Source organism: Mobula birostris, chromosome 25 (genome assembly GCF_030028105.1).
Source record: "Mobula birostris isolate sMobBir1 chromosome 25, sMobBir1.hap1, whole genome shotgun sequence".
Taxonomy (NCBI): domain Eukaryota; kingdom Metazoa; phylum Chordata; class Chondrichthyes; order Myliobatiformes; family Myliobatidae; genus Mobula; species Mobula birostris.
The window spans coordinates 909,567-932,144 of NC_092394.1; the positions used below are offsets into that span (position 1 = coordinate 909,567).

General features: G+C 43.6%; 1 protein-coding gene across 13 annotated transcripts in view; it reads left to right on the top strand.

Moving 5' to 3' along the window:
- ncor1 (nuclear receptor corepressor 1) overlaps window positions 1-22,578 on the top strand; it is a 297,718-nt gene that overhangs the window by 217,989 nt on the left and 57,151 nt on the right. For all 13 annotated transcript variants that reach the window (XM_072243400.1, XM_072243412.1, XM_072243409.1 and 10 more), the window contains 10 exons: window positions 2,352-2,456; window positions 2,592-2,692; window positions 3,239-3,410; window positions 14,555-14,698; window positions 15,699-15,779; window positions 16,233-16,474; window positions 17,884-18,232; window positions 18,414-18,635; window positions 21,895-22,095; window positions 22,204-22,344. In XM_072243400.1, coding sequence (XP_072099501.1) covers window positions 2,352-2,456; window positions 2,592-2,692; window positions 3,239-3,410; window positions 14,555-14,698; window positions 15,699-15,779; window positions 16,233-16,474; window positions 17,884-18,232; window positions 18,414-18,635; window positions 21,895-22,095; window positions 22,204-22,344 — 1,758 coding nt within the window. The remainder of the gene's footprint in view (window positions 1-2,351; window positions 2,457-2,591; window positions 2,693-3,238; window positions 3,411-14,554; window positions 14,699-15,698; window positions 15,780-16,232; window positions 16,475-17,883; window positions 18,233-18,413; window positions 18,636-21,894; window positions 22,096-22,203; window positions 22,345-22,578) is intronic.

The following is a 22,578-nucleotide window of genomic DNA, read 5'->3' on the forward strand; positions in this document are numbered from 1 at the left end:
GAACTCTGGAACTTTTGTGTCTAAAACAACAGAACTCTGGAATATTGAGCTGCCAGTCCTGCCCCTCCTGCAACCAAGTCACACTAATGGTTATAATGTCATAAATTCAACTGTTAATCTGTGCACTGAGCTCATCTGTCTTTCCTATGATATTTCCTGCATTGAAATATACACAGCTCAGGACACTAATCACATCTTGCTCAACCTTTTGATTCATGTCTTTGTCTGCAGTTTTGCAACATATGCTTGCACAATTTCTCCACTAACTGTTCTGGCGCTCTGGTTCCCTCCGCCTGCAACTCAATTTAAACTATATCGTGCAGTTTTAACGAACCTTCCTGCGAGGATATTAGTTCCCCTCCAGTTCAAGTGCAAACTGTCCCTTCTATACAGGTCCCACCTTCCCTAGAAGAGAGCCCAATGAACGAAAATCTTGTGCCCTCCCTCCTACACCAACTCCTTAGCCATGTATTAAACATGTATTAAATCGTCCTAGTTCTGGCCTCACTAGCATGTGGCACAGGTAGCAATCCTGAAATCACAACCATGGAGGTCCTGCCCTTCAGCTTAGCACCTAACTCTCTAAGCTCCCTATGCAATCCTCGTCACTTGTCCTACCCATGGACCACAACCTCTGGCTGTTCACCCTCCCACTTAAGAATTCTGAGGACTTGATCTGAGATGTCCCAGAGCCTGGTACAAGGAAGATTTTTTGAAAATGTTCCCACTTGCAATCCCAAGTTTCTGCCAAATGTTTATTGTAATTAGCCCTGCCGCCATTACTTTCCCGTTTCATCTGTTGTTGTCTGTGTCCGTGGCTATGCTAAAGATCAGAGTTGTGGTCACTATCTGTAAAATATCGCCTATCAAGAGGTTCATCACCTGACCAAGTTCAATGCCGAGTACCATATCCAGTCTGGCCTCTCCTAGTCTGTCTGTCCACATATTGTAATGGAATTGGTAATTCTTCCTGGACACACTTAACAAGCGTTGCCTCATCGGTCCTCTCGCATCGAGGAGTTGCCAATCAATATTAGGGAGGTTGAAGTCACTCAATATCTACCTACTTATCTGCTCTTCAGTGCCTATTGTGGAGCCTATGGAATACCCCCAACAGAGTGATTGCTCTGATCCCTTCCTGCTTCTGACTTCCACCCACACTGACTTAATGAATGATTTCTCCACAGTGTTTTCCCTTCCTGCTGCTGGGATACTCAGCTTGAATAGCAATGTCGCTCTCCGCCCCCACCCACCACCCCTCTTGTGTCCTTCCCTATCCATTTTGAAGCATCTAAACGATGGAACATCAAGCAGACAATCTGGCACCTGTGACCGACAAGTCGCTGTAATTGCCACAACATTGTAATCCGCTAAATTGCATCTGCTCTGATATTATTCATTTTAGACAGCTTAGTAGTGTAGCCAGAAGTGTTACTGTATCATAGTACCAAAGACCTGGGTTCAAACGCTGGGGAGAGAGAAGTGATCAAATTTGAGGAGAGCTGATGAGAGAGTATCATAATGTCATAGTCATACAGCATGAAAACAAGCCATTTGGTCCACCATTGACCAACGTGTACCCACCTGTGTTAATCCCATCTCCCAGCACTTCACCCAAAGCCTTTTATAACAAAGTAATTCACATGTTTCTCTTAACACTTCCTAAATGCTGTTGGTTACTCTGCTGCCGGCAGTCTGTTCCAGATGCTCACCACTCTCCTCCTCTGGTGACCCATTTCATGTACAGTTGCAAAAAAAGGTTTCGTGAACCCTTTGCAATTACCTGTTTTTTTTGTATTAATTACTCCTAAAATGTGGTCTGATTTTTATCTAAGTCACAATAATAAATGAGCACAATCTGCCTAAACTAATAACTCTAATTGTAGATTTCATGTCTTTATTGAACACATTGTTTAATCATTCACAGTCTAGACTGTAAAAAGTATGTGAACCCTTGTATTTAATAACTGGTATGACCTCCTTTAGCAGCAGTAACCTCCACCAAATGTTTCCTGTAGCTGCTGATCAGACTTGCACAACAGCGAGGAGGAATTTTAGACCATTCCTCCATACAAAACTGTTTCAGTTCAACAAGGTGAGCTGATGGTTGCAGACATTTTTAGTAGTGTCAGAGGCGATCAGGGAAAACTGCAAGTGGCAGCGAAGGCAGCAGGGCTGAGCCAGTCGGATTACATTCTCTGTGCTGGTTATCAGCATGTGAAGAGGGCGTGGGGGCTTCTGGCAACATTTTTAAAAGGCATCCTTGTGATTAGGTGACCAGGCTGAATTTAAAGGACAAAGGAAATGTGAAAGCAGTAAGTTTGTAACTGGTTTTGTTCTTGATTTTCCAGGTCCATTACAATTCATTAAACAAGAGGAACTCTCTCCCAGGAGCCACAATCCCCAGCCTGAGGGCCTGCTGTCCAGGGCAGCTTATGAAGCCAATATGGTGAGAGGTAAGGTGATAATGAATCCAAAATCTGACATTGCTTCAAGCATAATAGGTGACATGTAAAATTATCTGGAAAGACTTATTCACAAATTTCAGCAATGGTTGAAAAAAGCATGATTGTACTCTTGTTTTCTAACAGGTGGGCCAATAGCAACCATTCAGGACACAGGTTTAACAAGAGGCAGCCCAATAAACAAGGTTTCTGCAGAACCACCCTCTTACCGGGGCTCCATCACTCAGGTATATACCATTGTCTCCTTCCTGTTGAGCTCCTGCAATGACTGTGAGCTCAGATTTGACCACAGGAAGGCTGCCTGCAGGAATCGAATGACACTGAATTCCTAGAGACCAACAATATGCTCTAACCCAGAGATCAAATTGAAATCTATCTGAACAAATGTTAGGTTGGATTCAGTAGGCTTTGCGTCAGTAAGAGAACAGGCAGACTTCTCCAGCTGGCATTCTATGACTGCAGCAGCCAAAACACAGCCTCTGCCAGAGCCTTCATTCAGGTTTCTGTCAACAGGGAAGATTTATTTGTTGCTTTGTAGGTCGCAATTTCAGCAGTGGGAATCTGCTCTTCTCTTGCTACAGCACCTGTGACATCAAGAGTTGCTGGTCCTTCAGTGTTTTTGTGCATCTGGCAGGTGTGCAATGGTATTGCAAAATAGCTTCCAGCTTGTTAGCTGGCTGAAATGACAGTTCAACCCGAACTGTGCTAAACAGACTTAGCAATTGAAACTCAGAACAAATAAATAGTCCAATGAGAATACATTCTGTTTGCAGGGCACACCGGGTCTGTCACAACAAGGCATAGCTGCAGATACGCTGCTGAAAGGAGCAATCGGCAAACTGGCCACTGAGGAGTCAGGGAGCCCCGAACAGTCCCGGGAAGAGGCAATGTCTAAAGGTCATGTCATCTATGAAAGTAAGAGTGGTCACATATTGTCCTATGATAGTAAGTTCACAGTCTTTTTATTCTTCTTTGTAAAGCAGCTTTCCAAAACCTATGCAGTTTTTTCACATCCACGTATTTTGCCCAGTGGGAATGGGATCAAGACATAAGAAATACTTAGCAAGGCCAGTCAGCCCTTCAGAGTTACTCTGCCATTTGGTGAGATCATGGTTGAATCAGTCTTGGCCTCCAGCAACCTTCTGACTCCCAATCACTTGACCTCTGAGAGGGAATTTGTAGAATGGCTATGGGATGGCTTTTTAAAGTAGCTCATGTTTGAGCCAATGAAGGGATCAGCTATTCTGGATTGCGTGTTGTGTAATGAACTAGATTTGATGAGGGAGTTTTAAGATAAAAGAACCCTTAAGAGATCGTGATCATAATATGATAGAATTCACCCTGAAATTTGAAAGGGAGAAGCTAAAGTCAAATGTATCAGTATTGCAGTGGAGTAAAGAAAATTACAGAGGCATGAGAGAGGAACTGGCCAAAGTTGATTGGAAGGGGATACTAGAGGGATTAAGGCAGAGGAGAGTTCGTGGATGTTGTGTACTTCGATTTTTAAAAGGCCCTTGACAAGATAAGTACAAGTTAATGGGAGGCATTGATCGTGTGGATAATCAGAGGCTTTTTCCCAGGGCTGAAATGGCTAGCACAAGAGGGCATAGTTTTAAGGTGCTTGGAAGTAGGTACAGAGGAGATGTCAGGGGTAAGTTTTTTATGCAGAGAGTGGTGAGTGCATGGGATGGGCTGCGGGCGCCAGCGGAGGTGGAAACGATAGGGTCCTTTAAGAGACTCCTGGGTGGATACATGGAGCTTAGGAAAATAGAGGGCTATGGGTAAGCCTAGGTAGTTCTAAGGTAAGGACATGTTTGGCACAGCTTTGTGGGCCAGTGGGCCTGTATTGTGCTGTAGGTTTTCTATGTTCTGAGATGCCATATAAGAGGCTGCTTACCCCAAGATAAGAGCCCATGGCATTACAGGAAAGATGCTAGCATGCATAGAGCATTGGCAAAGTGTGGGAGTTGCAGGGGGATAGGAACCAGAATGCCAGAACAGATAGTAGAGGGTCTGATATCTTAACAGCATCTGGTTCCACAACCAAAGTCAGGAAGCAAAAGTTTGAGCATGGTGGGAGTAATATTCTGAGCTGCATATGTTTCAAAGCAAGATGTATTGTAGGAAAGGCAGATGAGCTAAGGGCATGGATCAACACCTGGAATTATGATATTGTAGCCATTAGTGAGTGCAGGAGGAGGCAGCTCTGGCAGCTCAATATTCTGGAATTGTGTTGTTTTAGATGTGATAGAGTAGGAAAGGTTAAAGGGGGAAGCAAGGCTTTACTAGTCAGGGAAAATGTCACAGCAGTGCTGAGTCTGGACAGACTGGAGAACTCATCTAGTGAGGTTTTATGATTGGAACTGCAGAATAAGAAAGGTGTGACCATGTTAATGGTGCTGTATTATAGACCACCCAACAGTCTGTGGGATTTAGAGATTGCAGACTGTTGCAAGAAACATACGATTGGTATGGTAGATGATTTTAACTTCCACTTGTTTAGTGGGAAAAGGACTGGATGAAACAGAGTTTGTCAAGTGTGTTCAGGAAAACTTCCTGAATCAGTGCATAGAAGCCCCAGCAATAGTCAAGTCAAGTCACTTTTTATTGTAATTTCGACCATACTGCTGGTACAGTACACAGTAAAAATGAGACAACGTTTTTCAGGAACATGGTGCTACATGACCAATATAAAAACTACACTGAACTATATAAAACAACACAAAACTACACTAGACTACGGACCTACCCAGGACTGCATAAAGTGCACAAAACAGTGCAGGCATTACAATAAATAATAAACAAGACAATATGCGCAGTAGAGGGCAGTAGGTTAGTGTCAGTCCAGGCTCTGAGTATTGAGGAGTCTTTTGGCTTGGGGGAAGAAACTGTTACATAGTCTGGTCGTGAGAGCCTGAATGCTTTGGTGCCTTTTGCCAGATGGCAGGAGGGGGAAGAGTTTGTATGAGGGGTGCGTGGGGTCCTTCATAATGCTGTTTGCTTTACGGATGCAGCGTGTGGTGTAAATGTCTGTAATGGCGGGAAGAGAGACCCCGATGATCTTCTCAGCTGACCCCACTATCCGCTGCAGGCTCTTGCCATCCGAGGTGGGGCAATTTCCGAACCAGGCAGTGATGCAGCTGCTCAGAATGCTCTCAGTACAACCTCTGTAGAATGTGGTGAGGACAGCAGGTGGGAGATGGACTTTTCTCAGCCTTCGTAGAAAGTAGAGATGCTGCTGGGCTTTCTTTGCTATGGAGCTGGTGTTGAGGGACTGGGTGAGATTCTCCGCCAGGTGAACACCAAGAAATTTGGTGCTCTTAACAAACTCTAGGGAGGAGTCGTCGATGTTTAGTGGAGAGTGGTCGTTCTGTATCCTCCTGAAGTCAACAACCATCTCTTGTTTTGTTCACATTCAGAGACAGGTTGTTAGCTCTGCACCAGTCCGTTAGCCGCTACACCTCCTCTCTGTATGCTGACTTATCGTTCATGCTGATGAGACCCACCACGGTTGTGTCATCGGCGAACTTGATGATGTGGTTTGAGCTGTGTGTTGCAGCACAGTAGTGGGAACAGCAGTGGACTGAGCACACAGCTCTGGGGGGCCCGCGTGCTCAGTGTGATGGTGTTGGAGATGCTGCTCCCGATCCGGACCGACTGAGGTCTCCCAGTCAGGAAGTCTAGGATCCAGTTGCAGAGGGAGGTGTTCAGGCCCAGTAGGCTCAGCTTTCCAATTAGTTTCTGAGAAATGATTGTGTTGAATGCTGAACTGAAGTCTATGAACAGCGTTCGAACGTACATGTCTTTTGTCTAGGTGGATTTAGGCCAGGTGGAGGCTGATGGCAATGGCGTCTGTTGAACGGTTGGGACGGTACACAAACTGCAGGGGGTCCGGTGAGGGGAGCAGCAGGGTCTTGATGTGCCTCATGACGAGCCTCTCGAAACACTTCATGATGATGGATGTGAGTGCGACGGGACGGTAGTCATTGAGGCAGGACACTGAAGACTTCTTTGGCATGGGTCAATGGTGGCGGCCTTGAAGCACGTAGGAACAACGGTGCTGCTCAGAGAGATGCTGAAGATGTCAGAATCTCAGCTGTCTGGTCTGCACATCCTCTAAGCACTCTGCCAGGAATATTGTCTGGTCCAGCAGCCTTCCGTGGGTTGACCCTGCGCCGGGTTCTCCTCACATCAGCCACGGTAAGATACAGAACCTGGTCATTTGGAGGAGGGGTGGTCTTCCTCATAACCATGTCATTTTTCTGCCTCAAAACGAGTGTAGAAGTTATTCAACGCTTCTGGGAGGGAGGCATCACCAGCACAGGCAGGTGGTGTTGTTTTGCAGTTGGTGATGTCCTGAATGCCCTTCCACATGCGCCGTGTGCCGCCGCTGTCCTGGAAGTGGCTGTGGGTTCGCTGTGCATGCTTTGCCTCTCTGATGGCCCGGGACAGTTTGACCCTCGCTGTTGTTAGGGCTGCCTTGTCACCTGCTCTGAAGGCAGAGTTACGGGTCTTCAGCAGCGCACGCACCTCCACGGTCATCCATGGCTTCTGGTTAGCGCATGTAGTGATGGTCTTGGCCACAGTGACGTCATCAATACACTTGCTGATGTAGCTAGTCACTGATGCTATGTACTCCTCTAAGTTGGTAGTCGCCATCGGTTGCAACCTCCCTGAACATGTGCTAGTCAGTGTGCTCAAAGCAGTCTTGAAGAGCAGAGATGGCTGCTGCTGGCCAGGTTTCTACCTGCTTCTGAACTGGTCTGGAGCGCCTGACAAGCGGTCTGTATGCTGGGATTAGCATAACAGAGATGTGGTTTGAGTAACCGAGGTGGGGGTGGGGCTCCGCCCGTACACGTCGGGAATATTTGTGTAAACAAGGTCCAACATGTTCTCCCGTCTCGTTGCAAAGTCCACGTTCTGATGGAATCTGGGGAGCACCGACTTAAATAGATTGTGTAATACTTATCTATGAAGGAATGAAACAGTGCAGGTGACAAAAGTTTGCATAAGAGAACACTTAGCATTAGTGATCATGATGCCATTAGTTTCAAGGTAGTTATGGAAAAAGGTCTGGTCCTTGGTTTGAGATTCTAAATTGAAGAAACGCCAATCTTGATGGTATCAGAAAGATCTAACAAGTGTGAATTTGGACAGGTTGTTTTCTGGCAAATGTGTAAATGGGAGGCCTTCAAGAGTGAAATTTTCAGAGTGCAAAGCTTGTACTATATGTGCCTGTCAGAATAAAAGGCAAGGATAACAGGTTTAGGGAATCTTGATTTTCAAGAGATACTGAGATTCTGATTTAGAAAAAATGGACATGCATAATGGGTATTGGCAGGTAGGAACAACTGATATATTTGAGTATAAGAAATGCAAGAGAACACTTAAGAAATCAGGAGAGCTAAAGGAAGACATGAGGTTGCTCTAGCAGACAAGGTGAAGGAGAAGGTATAATGCAGATATGTTAAGAACAAAATTGCAAGGGACAAAATTGGTCCTCTGGAAGATCAGAGTGGTAATCCATGTGTAGAGCCAAATGAGATGTGGATGATCTGTTGGAGCTATTGCTGAACCCTTTCGCATTCACCTCAATGCTTCAGTCTTCCTTGCTGTTTTGAGATGGAATCGTTCATGACCCCACTTTGGTTGTTTCCATGAGTCAGCTTGTGTTCTTGGTCTCTTGGTCTTTTTTGGACCCCTGTCTCGAATCTCCATGAGGCAGCTCTCTGGACACAGCTTAGCATACAGGAAAGATGTAAGTAAGATTGAAAGACTACAGAAATAAAATTTACAAGCATGCTGCCGGGACTGGAGGGTTTGAGTTGTAAGGAGAGATTGAATAGGTTAGGATTTTCTTCCTTACAATGTCGAACTATGTGGGGGGATTTGATGGAGGTGTACAAAATTATGAGGGTATTAGATAAGGTTAATGCAAGCAGGCCTTTTCCGCTAAGGTTGGGTGAGACTTGAAGTAGAGGTCATGAGATAATGGTGAAAGCTGAAATTTTAATGTGAACGTGAGCGGGTAACTTCTTCATTCAGGTTGGTGAGAGTATGGAACAAGCTGCCAGCGCAAGTGGTGCATGCAATTGCGATTTCAACATTGAAGAGAACTTTGGATAAGTACATGGATGGAAGGTTATGGCAGGCTATGGTCCAGGTGCATATCAATGGGCTTGGGAGTTTAAATGATTCGGCATGGATTAGATGGGCCCAAATGGCCTGTTTCTGTGCTGTGTAGTATTCTATGGCTCTGGAAGGAGCTTTTTCTGATGGCTGCTGTTGACTAACACTATTCCGCAGTGGTTGGTGTTGGGACCGCTCCTTCATACATTGTATATCAATGATTTGAATGATAGAATTGATGACTTTGTGGCCAAGTTTGCCGACAATACAATGATAGGTGGTGGGGCTGGTAGTGTTGAAACAGGGAGGCTGCAGAAGTCCTTGGATTGATCAGGAGAATGGGTAAAAAAAAAAGTGGCAGATGGAATACAGTGGTGGGCAAATTGTTGGAGAATATCCTGAGAGGCAGGATTTATGAGCATTTGGAGAGACATAATCTGATTAGGGATAATCAGCATGGCTTTGTCAAGGGCAGGGCGTGCTTTACGAGCCTGATTGAATTCTTTGAGAATGCAACAAAACACATTGATGAAGGAAGAGTAGTGGATATAGTGTATATGGATTCAGTAAGGCATTTGATAAGGTTCCCCAAGCAAGACTCGTGCAGAAAGTAAGGAGGCATGGGATCCAATGAGACCTTGCTTTGTGGATCTAGAAGGATGAGGAGGAATCTCATGGAAACTTATTGAATGTTGAAAGGCCTAGATAGAGTAGATGTGGAGAGATGTTTCCTATATATTTCTGATCATGTCCAAGATATCCTGAAGTGGGAGGGTGAGGAGCCAGAGGTCGTGGTACATATAGGTACCAATGACACAGGTAGGAAAAGGGAAGGGGTCCTGAAAGGAGAATATAGGGAGTTGAGAAAAAGGACTACAAAGGTAGTAATCTCGGGATTACTGCCTGTGCCACGCGACAGTGAGAGTAGGAATGCAATGAGGTGGAGGATAAATGTGTGGCTGAGGGATTGGAACAGAGGGCAGGGATTCAAGTTTTTGGATCATTGGGACCTCTTTTGGCACAGGTGTGACCTGTACAAAAAGGACGGGTTACACTTGAATCCTAGGGGGACCAATATCCTGGTGGGGAGATTTGCGAGGGCTATTGAGGTGACTTTAAACTAGAATGGTTGGGGGGTGGGAATCAAATTAAAGAGACTAGGAGAGAGGAGGTTAGTTCACAACAGGGGGATGGGAACAAGTGCAGAGAGACAGAGGGGTGTAAAATGAGGGTAGAAACAAAAAGTAGTAAGGTGAAAAGTAAAAGTGGCAGGCCGGCAAATCCAGGGCAAAAATCAAAAAGGGCCACATTTCAACATAATTGTATTAGGGCTAAGAGTGTTGTAAAAGCGAGCCTGAAGGCTTTGTGTGTCAATGCAAGGAGCATTCGTAATAAGGTGGATGAATTAAAAGTGCAGATTGTATTAATGAATATGTATTAGTTGAGGTCACAGAGACATGGCTCCAGGGTGACCAAGGATGGGAGCTCAACATTCAGGGATATTCAATATTCAGGAGGGATAGACACGAAAGAAAAGGAGGTGGGGTAGCATTGCTGGTTAGAGAGGCGATTAACGCAATAGAAAGGAAGGACATTAGCCGGGAGGATGTGGAATCGATATGGGTAGAGCTGCATAACACTAAAGGGCAGAAAACGCTGGTGGGAGTTGTGTACAGGCCACCTAACAGTAGTAGTGAGGTTGGGGATGGTATTAAACAGGAAATTAGAAGGGATGGTTTTTTGAACCAACATGTCAAGGAACCAACTAGAGAGCAGGCTATTCTAGACTGGGTATTGAGCAATGAGGAAGGGTTAATTAACAATCTTGTCGTGAGAGGCCCCTTGGGTAAGAGTGACCATAATATGGTGGAATTCTTCATTAAGAGGGAGAGTGACATAGTTAATTCAGAAACAAAGGTTCTGAACTAAAGAAGGGTAACTTTGAAGGTATGAGACGTGAATTAGCTAAGATAGACTGGCAAATGACACTTAAAGGGTTGACGGTGGATATGCAATGGGAAGCATTTAAACATTGCATGGATGAACTACCAACAATTGTTCATCCCAGTTTGGCAAAAGAATAAATCAGGGAAGGTAGTGCACCCGTGGCTGACAAGGGAAATTAGGAATAGTATCAATTCCAAAGAAGAAGCATACAAATTAGCCAGAAAAAGTGGCTCACCTGAGGACCAGGAGAAATTCAGAGTGCAGCAGAGGAAGACAAAGGGCTTAATTAGGAAGGGGAAAAAAGATTATGAGAGAAAACTGGCAGGGAACATAAAAACTGACTGTAAAAGCTTTTATAGATATGTGAAAAGAAAAAGATTGGTTAAGACAAATGTAGGTTCCCTACAGACAGAAACAGGTGAATTGACTATGGGCAGCAAAGACATGGCAGACCAATTGAATAACTACTTTGGTCCTGTCTTCACTAAGGAGGACATAAATAATCTTCCGGAAATAGTAGGGGACCGAGGGTCTAGTGAGATGGAGGAACTGAGGAAAATACATGTTAGTAGGGAAGTGGTGATAGGTAAATTGAAGGGATTAAAGGCAGATAAATCCCCAGGGCCAGATGGTCTGCATCCCAGAGTGCTTAAGGAAGTAGCCCAAGAAATAGTGGATGCATTAGTGATAATTTTTCAAAACTCTTTAGATTCTGGACTAGTTCCTGAGGATTGGAGGGTGGCTAATATAACCCCACTTTTTAAAAAAGGAGGGAGAGAGAAACCGGGGAATTATAGACCGGTTAGCCTGACATCGGTGGTGGGGAAAATGCTAGTCAGTTATCAAAGATGTGATAACAGCACATTTGGAAAGCGGTGAAACCATCGGACAAAATCAGCATGGATTTGTGAAAGGAAAATTATGTCTGACGAATCTCAGAATTTTTTGAGGATGTAACTAGTAGAGTGGATAGGGGAGAACCAGTGGATGTGGTATATTTGGATTTTCAAAAGGCTTTTGACAAGGTCCCACACAGGAGATAAGTGTGCAAACTTAAAGCACACGGTATTGGGGGTAAGGTATTGATGTGGATAGAGAATTGGTTAGCAGACAGGAAGCAAAGAGTGGGAATAAACGGGACCTTTTCAGAATGGCAGGCAGTGACTAGTGGGGTACCGCAAGGCTCAGTGCTGAGACCCCAATTATTTACAATATATATTAATGACTTAGATGAGGGAATTAAATGCAGCATCTCCAAGTTTGCGGATGACACGAAGCTGGGTGGCAGTGTTAGCTGTGAGGAGGATGCTAAAAGGATACAGGGTGACTTGGATAGGTTGGGTGAGTGGTCAAATTCATGGCAGATGCAATTTAATGTGTGTAAATGTGAGGTTATCCACTTTGGTGACAAAAACAGGAAAACAGATTATTATCTGAATGGTGGTCGATTAGGAAAAGGAGGGGTGCAACGAGACCTGTGTGTCATTGTACACCAGTCATTGAAAGTGGGCATGCAGGTCAGCAGGCGGTGAAAAAGGCGAATGGTATGCTGGCATTTATAGCAAGAGGATTCGAGTACAGGAGCAGGGAGGTACTACTGCAGTTGTACAAGGCCTTGGTGAGACCACACCTGGAGTATTGTGTGCAGTTTTGGTCCTCTAATCTGAGGAAAGACATCCTTGCCATAGAGGAAGTACAAAGGAGGTTCACCAGATTGATTCCTGGGATGGCAAGACTTTCATATGATGAAAGACTGGATCAACTAGGCTTATACTCGTTGGAATTTAGAAGATTGAGGGGGGATCTTATTGAAACGTATAAAATCCTAAAGGGATTGGACAGGCTAGATGCAGGAAGATTGTTCCCAATGTTGGGGAAGTCCAGAATGAGGGGTCATAATTTGAGGATAAAGGGGAAGCCTTTTAGGACTGAGATGAGGAAAAACTTCTTCACACAGAGAGTAGTGAATCTGTGGAATTCTCTGCCACAGGAAACAGTTGAGGCCAGTTCATTGGCTATATTTAAGAGGGAGTTAGATATGGCCTTTGTGGCTAAAGGGATCAGGGGGTATGGAGGGAAGGCTGGTACAGGGTTCTGAGTTGGATGATCAGCCATGATCATACCGAATGGCGGTGCAGGTTCGAAGGGCCGAATGGCCTACCCCTGCACCTATTTTCTATGTTTCTATAGTGCCGGGGGGGGTGTGGGGGGATGGCTCCAGAACCAGTGGACAGAACCTCAGAATATGGAAACATAGAAAACCTGCAGCACAATACAGGCCCTTTGGCCCACAAAGCTGTGCCGAACATGTCCCAACCTTAGAACTACCTAGGCTTTACCCATAGCCCTCTATTTTTCCAAGCTCCATGTAGCCATCCAGGAGCCTCTTAGAAGACCCTATCGTTTCCGTCTCCACCATTGCCGCCAGCAGCCCATTCCACGCACTCACCACTCTACGTAAAAAAAAAACTGACCCCTGACATCTCCTCTGTACCTACTTCCAAGCACCTTAAAACTATGCCCTCTCATGCTAGCCATTTCAGCCCTGGGGAAAAGCCTCTGACTATCCACACGATCTATGCCTCCCATTATCTTGTACACCTCTATTGAGTCACCTCTCGTCCTCCGTCATTTCAAGGAGAAAAGGCAGAGTTCACTCAACCTATTCTCATAAAGCATGCTCCCCAATCCAGGCAACATCCTTGCAAATCTCCTCTGCACCCTTTCTGTGGTTTCCACATCCTTCCTATAGTGAGGCGACCAGAATTGAGCACAGTACACACACAGTAGAGGGACGTTCATTTAGAACGAAGTTGAGAAATTTCTTCAGCCAGTGGATGATGGATCTGTGGAATTCATTGCCACAGGTGGCTGTGGAGGCCAGGTCATTGAGTGTATTTAAGAGAGGTTGATAGATTTTTGATAAGTCAACGTATGAAAGGTTATGGGGAGAAGGCAGGAGAAAGGGATTGAGAGAGAAGTCGATCGACCATAATCAAATAGCAGAGCAACTCAGTGGGCTGAATGGTATCATTCTGCTCCTGTCCTATATTGTACACTTAATCCCCACATCCAGATCAAATCTCGATACAGATTGTGAACAGCTGGTGCACTGCAGCTCCTCACTGGTCAAATTCTCACAACCGGAAGATGACCCTCCTACTCCTGCTCTGTGTTCTCTGCTTAGGCAGTCTTCACTCCATGCCAATGTATTGCCCTCAGTGCCATGTAGTATAATTTCTCTGAAAGCTTTTAAAATTCCACTGCAGACCTCTAACCCACTCTCAATTCTCCGACCAGTTCCCTGAATTAATTGCAGTCTATATCAGCTAATTAACCCAGTGTGACCAATGTGTCACTGGCACTCCAGACCTACAATCCACGTCCATCGATGCATGTACCAGACTGACAGTCCATGTTCATTGGGTGTTTGCTTGCACCAGATGGTAGTGTTGTGCCCAATGGTTATTTCCAAATTAAATGCCTGTTATGTACTCACTCCTTGCCTTATAAATCCTTACTCATTCCTCACTGATTAGATGCCCATTCAGTCCAGACTGAACCTTCATGCCCATTGGATATCCACTCACTCTAGGCTGGCCTTGTATATTTCTGGGACCTCTTACTTCAGACAAGCCTCTGGATCCACACTGCTGCTCCAGGCCTGTTGGTGCTCATTGACTCTCGACTGATACTCCAGGGCACAATTATTCACCAACTCTGATTGGTCCAGATAGTCAGATGATCCCGTAGCCCAGTGTGATGGTCCATGCTCATAAATGCTCTCTAATTCCAGATTGACACTCCCAGTACTTGCATACTTCCTATGATTACTACCTGGATACTCATTCAGGTGCATGAGCTCTTGTCCACCTCTTAGGACAGAGGGATCTTGCTGTTTACAGCCATGCATGTATCGGCACAAACTCCACAGTAAATTTTTGGGGTTGAATAGATACCATTTTGCAAGTTTTTTGCTTTCTTTTCATCGGAACATTCTTTCATCGTGCCAGCTGCAAAGAATATACGAGAGGGCACAAGGAGTCCCAGAACAGGCCTTGAGCTCCATGGAGTCAAGCGGAGCTACGATCTCATGGAAAGTGGATTAAATCGAGGACTCCCAGTGCGCGAATCTCCAGTGTCCGCGCCTTACGAAGGTACAACTGTGGGGAGTCTCCGCTGATTCACAGCATAGCTAATGCTCTGTATTTTGTATGAAGTTTAATCATAAATATTTTATTAATGATACTTCAGTTTCAACATCAAGAAAGAACCAGATGTGTTGTGGCTTCAGCCTGCCTCCATCTCTTAATAGTTCTCTTGACCGCCAAGTATATAGTGCAGGGGTTCCCAACCTTTTTTTATGCCATAGTTCCCTACCATTAACAGAGTGGTCCATGGGCCCCAGGTTGGGAACTCCTGCTCCAATCAGTACTTTGTCCTTGTGTGGGAGAATGCTTAGGTTCTGTTCACATGGTTGAAGTCTCAGATTGGGCACCTGATCTATTTGAAAAATAATGTTTCTGAAATTGTTTTGGTTCAATTAATTATGTGAACTTTAAACCATGGGGGAAGAATTCTTTATTTGACTATTTGAATAGAAAAACACGAGCTCTACCTTACCAATATTTTCACTGCACTTATCCAGTAGCTCTTCTGAGCTTTTTGTAGATTGAAACACTGAAAAGTTGGAGGATCTTGAGGGATGTAGAGAGGATGATCCTCCTGAGATTGAATCCATAATTAGGAATCAGTGTTTAAGAATAAGTGGTCACTATTTAAGACAATTGAGTTGAATGTTTTCCTCCCAGGTTCCTGAATCTTTGGAGCTCTTGAAAGGTCAATAAAAGCAGTGTCTGAAAATTCTGAAGAGAGAGTTAGAAGATACAAAATAAGGAAAGGATGAAGGTTTCCTGAGCAATCAGGAATACAGAATTAAAGTTACAGTTAGGACAGAATGGTGGGGCAGACTTGAGAGGCTAACTGGCTTATTTCTGTTTGTAGTCCATATGCTTGTGTGTTTTCCATGCTCTGCTCTATAGTAATTGAGAAATCAATCCTGGTCTCTTCTATGTATTGATGTATAGCTGGTAATTGAGGAGCAGATGGTGAAATACAGTAAAGGTTCTAAAAATGCTCTTGTCTTCCCAATTTCAGGTCTCATCAGTCGTGCAAGGGAGAGCCCTCATTTACCAGACTCTAAAGACAGGGCTGTTCCATCAGGGTCAATAATGCAAGGTAATGCCTCTTTTACTGTAGATTCCTGTAAAGCTTATTTCTTGGAATATCTGCCTTTTTAGGTTGTGACTTATGGGAATTGAACTGAACATTTTTCAGTTTTTCAACCCTTCTTGGAGGTCATCCATCTTCCTCTCTTGCAGAGCATGCAGCATGACTTAACTGAAACTCGCCTGCTTTATGCGATGTGAAAGGAGCTGCAGATGGACAAGCTTCATACAAACATGATCTCTCCATCAGACCTTAACTGTTAACTCTGTTTTTCATTACAAGCATTCTGTCTTCCTGAGGATTTCCAAAATGTTCTGTTTTGATTTCAAATTTCCAGGACCTGTAGTTTTTCATTTTCATTTGACCTTGCAAAAGACCAGCATGGTGTCTTTGAGTTGTGTAATATTGTTATGTCCCTTCATACTTCATGAAATTTAAATGTTCGTTTGTGACATCTGTTAGGTACACCCAGAGCTTCCAGTGAGAACTATGAAGAAGGCATAAAGTATAGCAAGCAGATTAAGCGGGAAAGTCCACCGCTGCGAACCTTTGAGGGGTCTATTACTAAAGGCAAACCTTATGAGGGGGTCACCACCATTAAAGAGATGGGTCGCTCAATTCATGAGATTCCAAGGCAGGAAAGTCGGAAGACCCCAGAAATAGTACAAGGCACACGATCAATTGTGGAAGGTTCAATATCGCAGGTACTTATTTTCATCTCTGGTTTTATTAGATGTTTTTCATGAAATTGATGAGTTATGAATCTGTAGATCTAACTTGCAACTTCATTTTACTAATACAATTCATAGAAAATTTAGTTAAGTTTTGATCTTGCCTCATTGGGTAGATCTGTCATCAAAACTGATGTTGTTTCTAGAACTACTCCAAGTATTGTGCATAATATAGACTGATTAAAACCAAAACTCTTCAAGATATGAAAGTTGTTCCATAACTTCAAAATGTTCTTAAAGGAAATATGACAATGATGGCGGGAAAGGGGAAAAACTGCCTGATAGATTTAATTGCACTCACTTTTTGTGGTCCAAGTTAGTAACTCAGAAGTGCTACTTTGCAGTTGTTTATTCTAAGAAGTACACAGGTTGAATTGGAGCCGTACAGGTATCTGACCATCTCACTGTCTTGGCAAAGGGAGCTGTTTATTGCAAATTAACTAGGAGAAAAATAAAGCCAGCTGTAATGTAAAAACTTGGATTGAGTCCAGTCCAGAGAAATGATCCAGGAGTCAGTGAACTGCTGATGGGAAGACTGGGTGGTCTTGTTCCCTCACAGTAACTCATTGAGTTACCTGGTCGGCTGATGGACCGACTGGGTAATCGTGTTATCTTGCAGTAACTCACGGAGTTACCCGGTCAGCTAATAGGCAGACCGGATATTCTTGTTACCTCGCAGTAACTCAGTGCTTCTATTCAAGCTGTGTTTAGTTCACATGTGGCCCTTTAGATATATTTTAGATGAATTTATTGATTGTATTAATTAAGTCAAACACAAGTCATTAACACAATAACATGCAGCTACTGGGGTAGCAGAAGGTGACCAAGATTAATAGAATCTTTAATTATCGACTCAAATGCTCATGAACATGTTGTCAGAATATATTTACTGTAGCAGATTTAATATGGCAATTCGAACCCAAATCCCAGTTATTTTAAATCATAACTGAATTTGAGTAACCAGTTAACTGTTGTACTAATCAAAGTCTCGAATGCTGCATGCTGGAGACAGTTTTAAGTTACTTAAAGAGCATTGAATTTACATCTTTAACCTGATTAATTTTTAATTATTGAATAGTGAATTCTTCATCCAGAGGGTGGCAATTTTGTGGAATTCATTGCAACGGATGACTGTGGAGGCCAAGTCACTGGGTATATTTAAAGCGAATGGTGATAGTTTCTTCATTAGAAAGGGTGTCAAAGGTAACAGGAAGATGGCAACAGAATGGGGTTGAGACAGATAATAAATCAGCCATGATGGAATGGAGGAGCAGACTTGATGTACCAAATGGCCTGATTCTGCCCCTATGCCTTTAGTCTTATGAAGCTTAGATGTCCAGTTAAAGAATGTTGTATCTGAGATAATGGTCCCTGTTTTACAGGGGACCCCGGTGAAGCACGAGAGCCAGTCTGCCATTAAACATGATGTCAAGTCTCTAATCACAGTGGCTAGCAAACACGCACACCCCATGCACCAGTTGGAGAAGATCTCAGAGGGAGTGAAGGTCATGGAAAGGAAGTATGAAGATATGAAACCGACTGACCAGTTAAGGGGCCGCCATAGTGCAGTGGCTAGTTCTGGAACATCAGTTCTCAGGTCAACAATGCATGAAGCTTCGAAACCGCAGCTGAGTCCTGGCCTGTACGAAGATCCTAATGCAAGGCGGACTCCAGTAGGGTATCCTGGCTTCATTACCAGGGGTCCACCCATGGTCAGCAGATCACAAGAAGGTAAACTTGTACTACTAGCACTGCCTGTGGTAACAGAAAGTGTATCTAGTTTTTACTAAAGCAAATGCAGTACATGCAAATATTGAAAGAATTTTTCAGATTCACTTAATTTAGCATGTGCATTAGCATCTGACGTGATTTTAAAGACTGATGCGCATACCTTGGTGTTCTGGCGTTGCAGGTGTTGCAGCTTCAGGGAAGTCCAGTGGCCCCGAAAGGAAAGCTACGTTAGTCCCAGCACAAAGAGAGAACATACCTGTCAAGTCTCCAGTCTCTGTGGTGGATCCATCTGCAACTCTCAGCCCTTATGACTCTCTCCATGGGCGAGGGAATCCTGAATTCAGAGGTCACGTTCCTCTTCCATTTGACCAGACAATGGCTTTCCATCGAGCATTAGACCCAGGTAAGGTCTAATGGGATGTGAAAAATTCTATAATTTTGCCGTGTGTCTATGAGTATTCAGAGTGAAAATTGTCATAGATGAGCATTAGCTTGCAATGTGTCATAAAATATTGAAAATATATCCTGAGATAGCGAAACCAGAGTTGTACACAATATAAACAACAGAAATTCTGCAGATGCTGGAAATTCAAGCAATATTCCACATGCAATTCCAGCAAGATTATGTAAATTTAAGGTAAAACGTCCCCATTTTTATACTGAATCCCTTTGCAATAGAGGCCAACATACCATTGCAATTGGCGTGTAGGAATACACATCTTGCTAAATTCTGAATTTTTCCTCAATCTTTGTAAACAGCCAGTACCTTTATCCCCAGGGTTAAAATTTCTAATACTGGAGGCAATGTATTTAAGATGGGGATGGTGAGTGTTAAATGTGTGGTGCAAGTTTTTTACAGAGTGGTGGTTAACTGGAATATACTACTAGGGTGGAAGAGGAAGCAAGTGTAAAAGTTTTTTAGAGGCTCTTAGGCACAGAATATCCAGGGAATAGAGAGATATGTGTAAACAGAATGAATTACATTGTTAAGTGATTATTTACCAATTTAATTTGTTCTGCAAAGCATTGTAGACCAAAGGGCCTGTTCCTGTGCTGTTCAAAATAAATTTTGATAATTTCTGAAGGAAAAAGAGATGCATGTTATTTTATCTGCTTTATATACTTTATACTTTATTGTCGCCAAACAATTGGTACTAGAACGTACAATCATCGCAGCGATATTTGATTCTGTGCTTCACACTCCCTGGATTACAAATATTAAATATTAAAAATAGTAAAGATTAGTAAATATTAAAAATTTAAATTATAAATCATAAATAGAAAATAGAAAAAGGGAAGGTAAGGTAGTGCAAAAAAACCGAGAGGCAGGTCCAGATATTTGGAGGGTACAGCCCAGATCTGGGTCAGGATCCGTTCAGCAGTCTTATAACAGTTGGAAAGAAGCTGTTCCCAAATCTGGCCGTATGAGTCTTCAAGCTCCTGAGCCTTCTCCCGGAGGGAAGAGGGACGAAAATTGTGTTGGCTGGGTGTGTTGTGTCCTTGATTATCCTAGCAGCACTGCTCCAACAGCGTGCGGTGTAAAGTGAGTCCACGGACTGAAGATGGGTTTGTGTGATGTGCTGCACCGTGTTCACGATCTCCTGCAGCTTCTTCCGGTCTTGGACAGGACAACTTCCATACCAGGTTGTGATGCACCCTAGAAGAATGCTTTCTACGGTGCATCTATAAAAATTAGTGAGGGTTTTAGGGGACAGGTCAAATTTCTTTAGTTTTCTCAGGAAGTAAAGGCGCTGTTGGGCCTTCTTGGCAGTGAACTCTGCTTGGTTGGACCAAGTCAGGTCATTTGTGATATTGACCCCGAGGAACTTAAAGTTTTTGACCTGTTCCACTTGCGCACCACCGATGTAAATTGGGTCGTGCGGTCCGCTACTCCTTCTAAAGACAACAACCAATTCCTTCGTCTTGCTGACGTTGAGGGATAAGTAATTGTTTTCGCACCATGCCACCAGGTTCTTAATTTCCTCTCTGTACTCAAACTCATCATTATCCGAGATACGGCCTACAATTGTTGTGTCATCAGCAAACTTATATATTCCACATCAGAGTTGAACAAAGCCCTCAAAACTGAAGCAGGTTTGTACAGTCATTGCAGTACAAATTTAAACTTGAGCATTACGGCACATAAACAGGCCGTTCAGCCTACCTAATCCATGTCAAACTGTTATTCTGCCTCATCCCGTCGATCCACACCTGGTCCATAGCCCTCCTTGCCCCTCTCGTCTAGGTGTTTATCCAAATCTCTCTTAAATGTTGAAATCAAGCCTGTACCCACTACTTCTGCAAACAACTTGTTCCACACTCGTAGCATTTTCCCCTGGAGTATTTCATCTTTCACTCTTAACCTACAACCAGATTCTAGTCTCGCCCAACAGCAGTGAAAACAGCCTGCTTGCATTTACCCTATCTATACCCCTCACAATTTTGTATATCTCTATATTACCTCCACTAGGGTCTTTTATCCCTTGCAGATCCTTAACTCTACACACATCAATTCTATATCTTCCAATCCTATATCACCTGTTTCTGAGGCTTTGATTTGTTTTTTTACCACAGAGCCACACCAGCCCCTCTGCCTTCCTGCCTGTTTTCTTGATAGAATGTGTATCCTTGGACATTAAGCTCCCAGCTATAATTTTTTCAGCCATGATTCAGTATACCTACAATATCATGCATGAGTTACAAGTTCATTTACCTTATTCCGTATACTGCACACATTCAAGTAGAACATCTTCAGTCTTGTATAAACCCTTTTCAATTTTCTATGCTTTTTACTTTGCAATTTATCCTTCTGACTGCAATTTTGCCCTATCATCAACCTCTCCTTGCTCAGAGTCTCACTACATGTTGCTTTTGTTTATAAACCAACTGCCTCATCCTCAACACTACCACTCCAGTGCCCATCCCCCTGCCAAATTAGTTATCCTTTGATGTTAAGCTCCAACCATAATCTTTTTTCAGCCATGATTTAGTGATGCCCACAACGTGATGCAATTTTACCAACTGCTTCATCCTCAGTTCCCATCCCCCTTGCCAGATTAGTTTAAACCCTCCCCAAAAGTGCAAACAAACCTACCCACAAGGCTATTGGTCTCTGCTGGATTCAGCTGTAACCCATCCCTGTTGTACAGGTCATACCTTCACCAGAAGACGTCCAAATATCCAGAAATCTGAAGTCCCACCTCTTCACCAGTTCCTCAGCACACATTCATCTGTGGCAGGGGATCCCAACCTAGGGTACACTGACCCCCTGCTTTAATGGTATTGGTCATGGCATAGAAAAAGATTGGGATACCGTTACCCTATTTCTTTCCTGACTAGCAGATGACACTGGGATTAATGCAGTCTTCCACTGGTTTGTTCTCCTAAAGTCACACTTGTCTGCAATATATTCGATCTACCATTTTCAGCTTATTTAAATAAAATAACCAGCAACTGGTTACTACCTGGTACTGTTAGCAATCTGATTAATAGGCTGTTCTCAAATATATATCTGTGAGCCAGAGGACTGTAGACACATTGATGTACTTTGTCATGTAGAATACATCTACCTGAGCCAAAGAACGTTAACTGCTACATGTTTTTTTGATCAGATGGTGCAACCTTCATTCTGATGTTCTTGTTACTTTTTCTATTATCTGCAGCATACCTGTTTTCCCGGCAACTTTCCCCTAACCCCAATTATTCAAATCACTATCAACTGTATGCGATGGAGAACACACGGCAGACCATTCTCAATGACTATATCACTTCCCAACAAATGCAAGTTATCACCAAGCCAGACGGTACTAGGGGAATGTCTCCACGAGAAACTTTAGGTGTCCCCTATGCTTCTGGAGCCAGAGGTGAGATCCCCTCTCTGTCTACATGCAAGTGTCCATGTCTATTTGTGACTGTCCGTTGAATATGGTTTTGTTTCAAACACTAGATTATTGAAAGTGTATGCCTTTCAGGGATCATCGACTTGGCACAGATGCCACACACGATCCTTGTGCCAGGTGGGAGCAGTACTCCTCCCATGGACAGGATAACCTATATTCCTGGTAACCAAGCCCCTTACCCAGGCCGGTACAACCACTCTCCTATATCACCAGGTAAGAATGGCTTTTCATTACTTAAGGCACAGAATTGTTTTTTTATCAGATTGAAGTCATGTTTTATATAAACTAAAAGGATAAAGACAGCAGCTGATGCTGTGAAACCTTGTACACACAGATTTTAGTGAGGTTGCTGAATTGATAAAAACTACTTGTGTTCTATGATTACATGAATAATTTTGCACCTCTCGGGAGAAGATGGGTGGTTTTATCTCTAAGACAGTAATGACC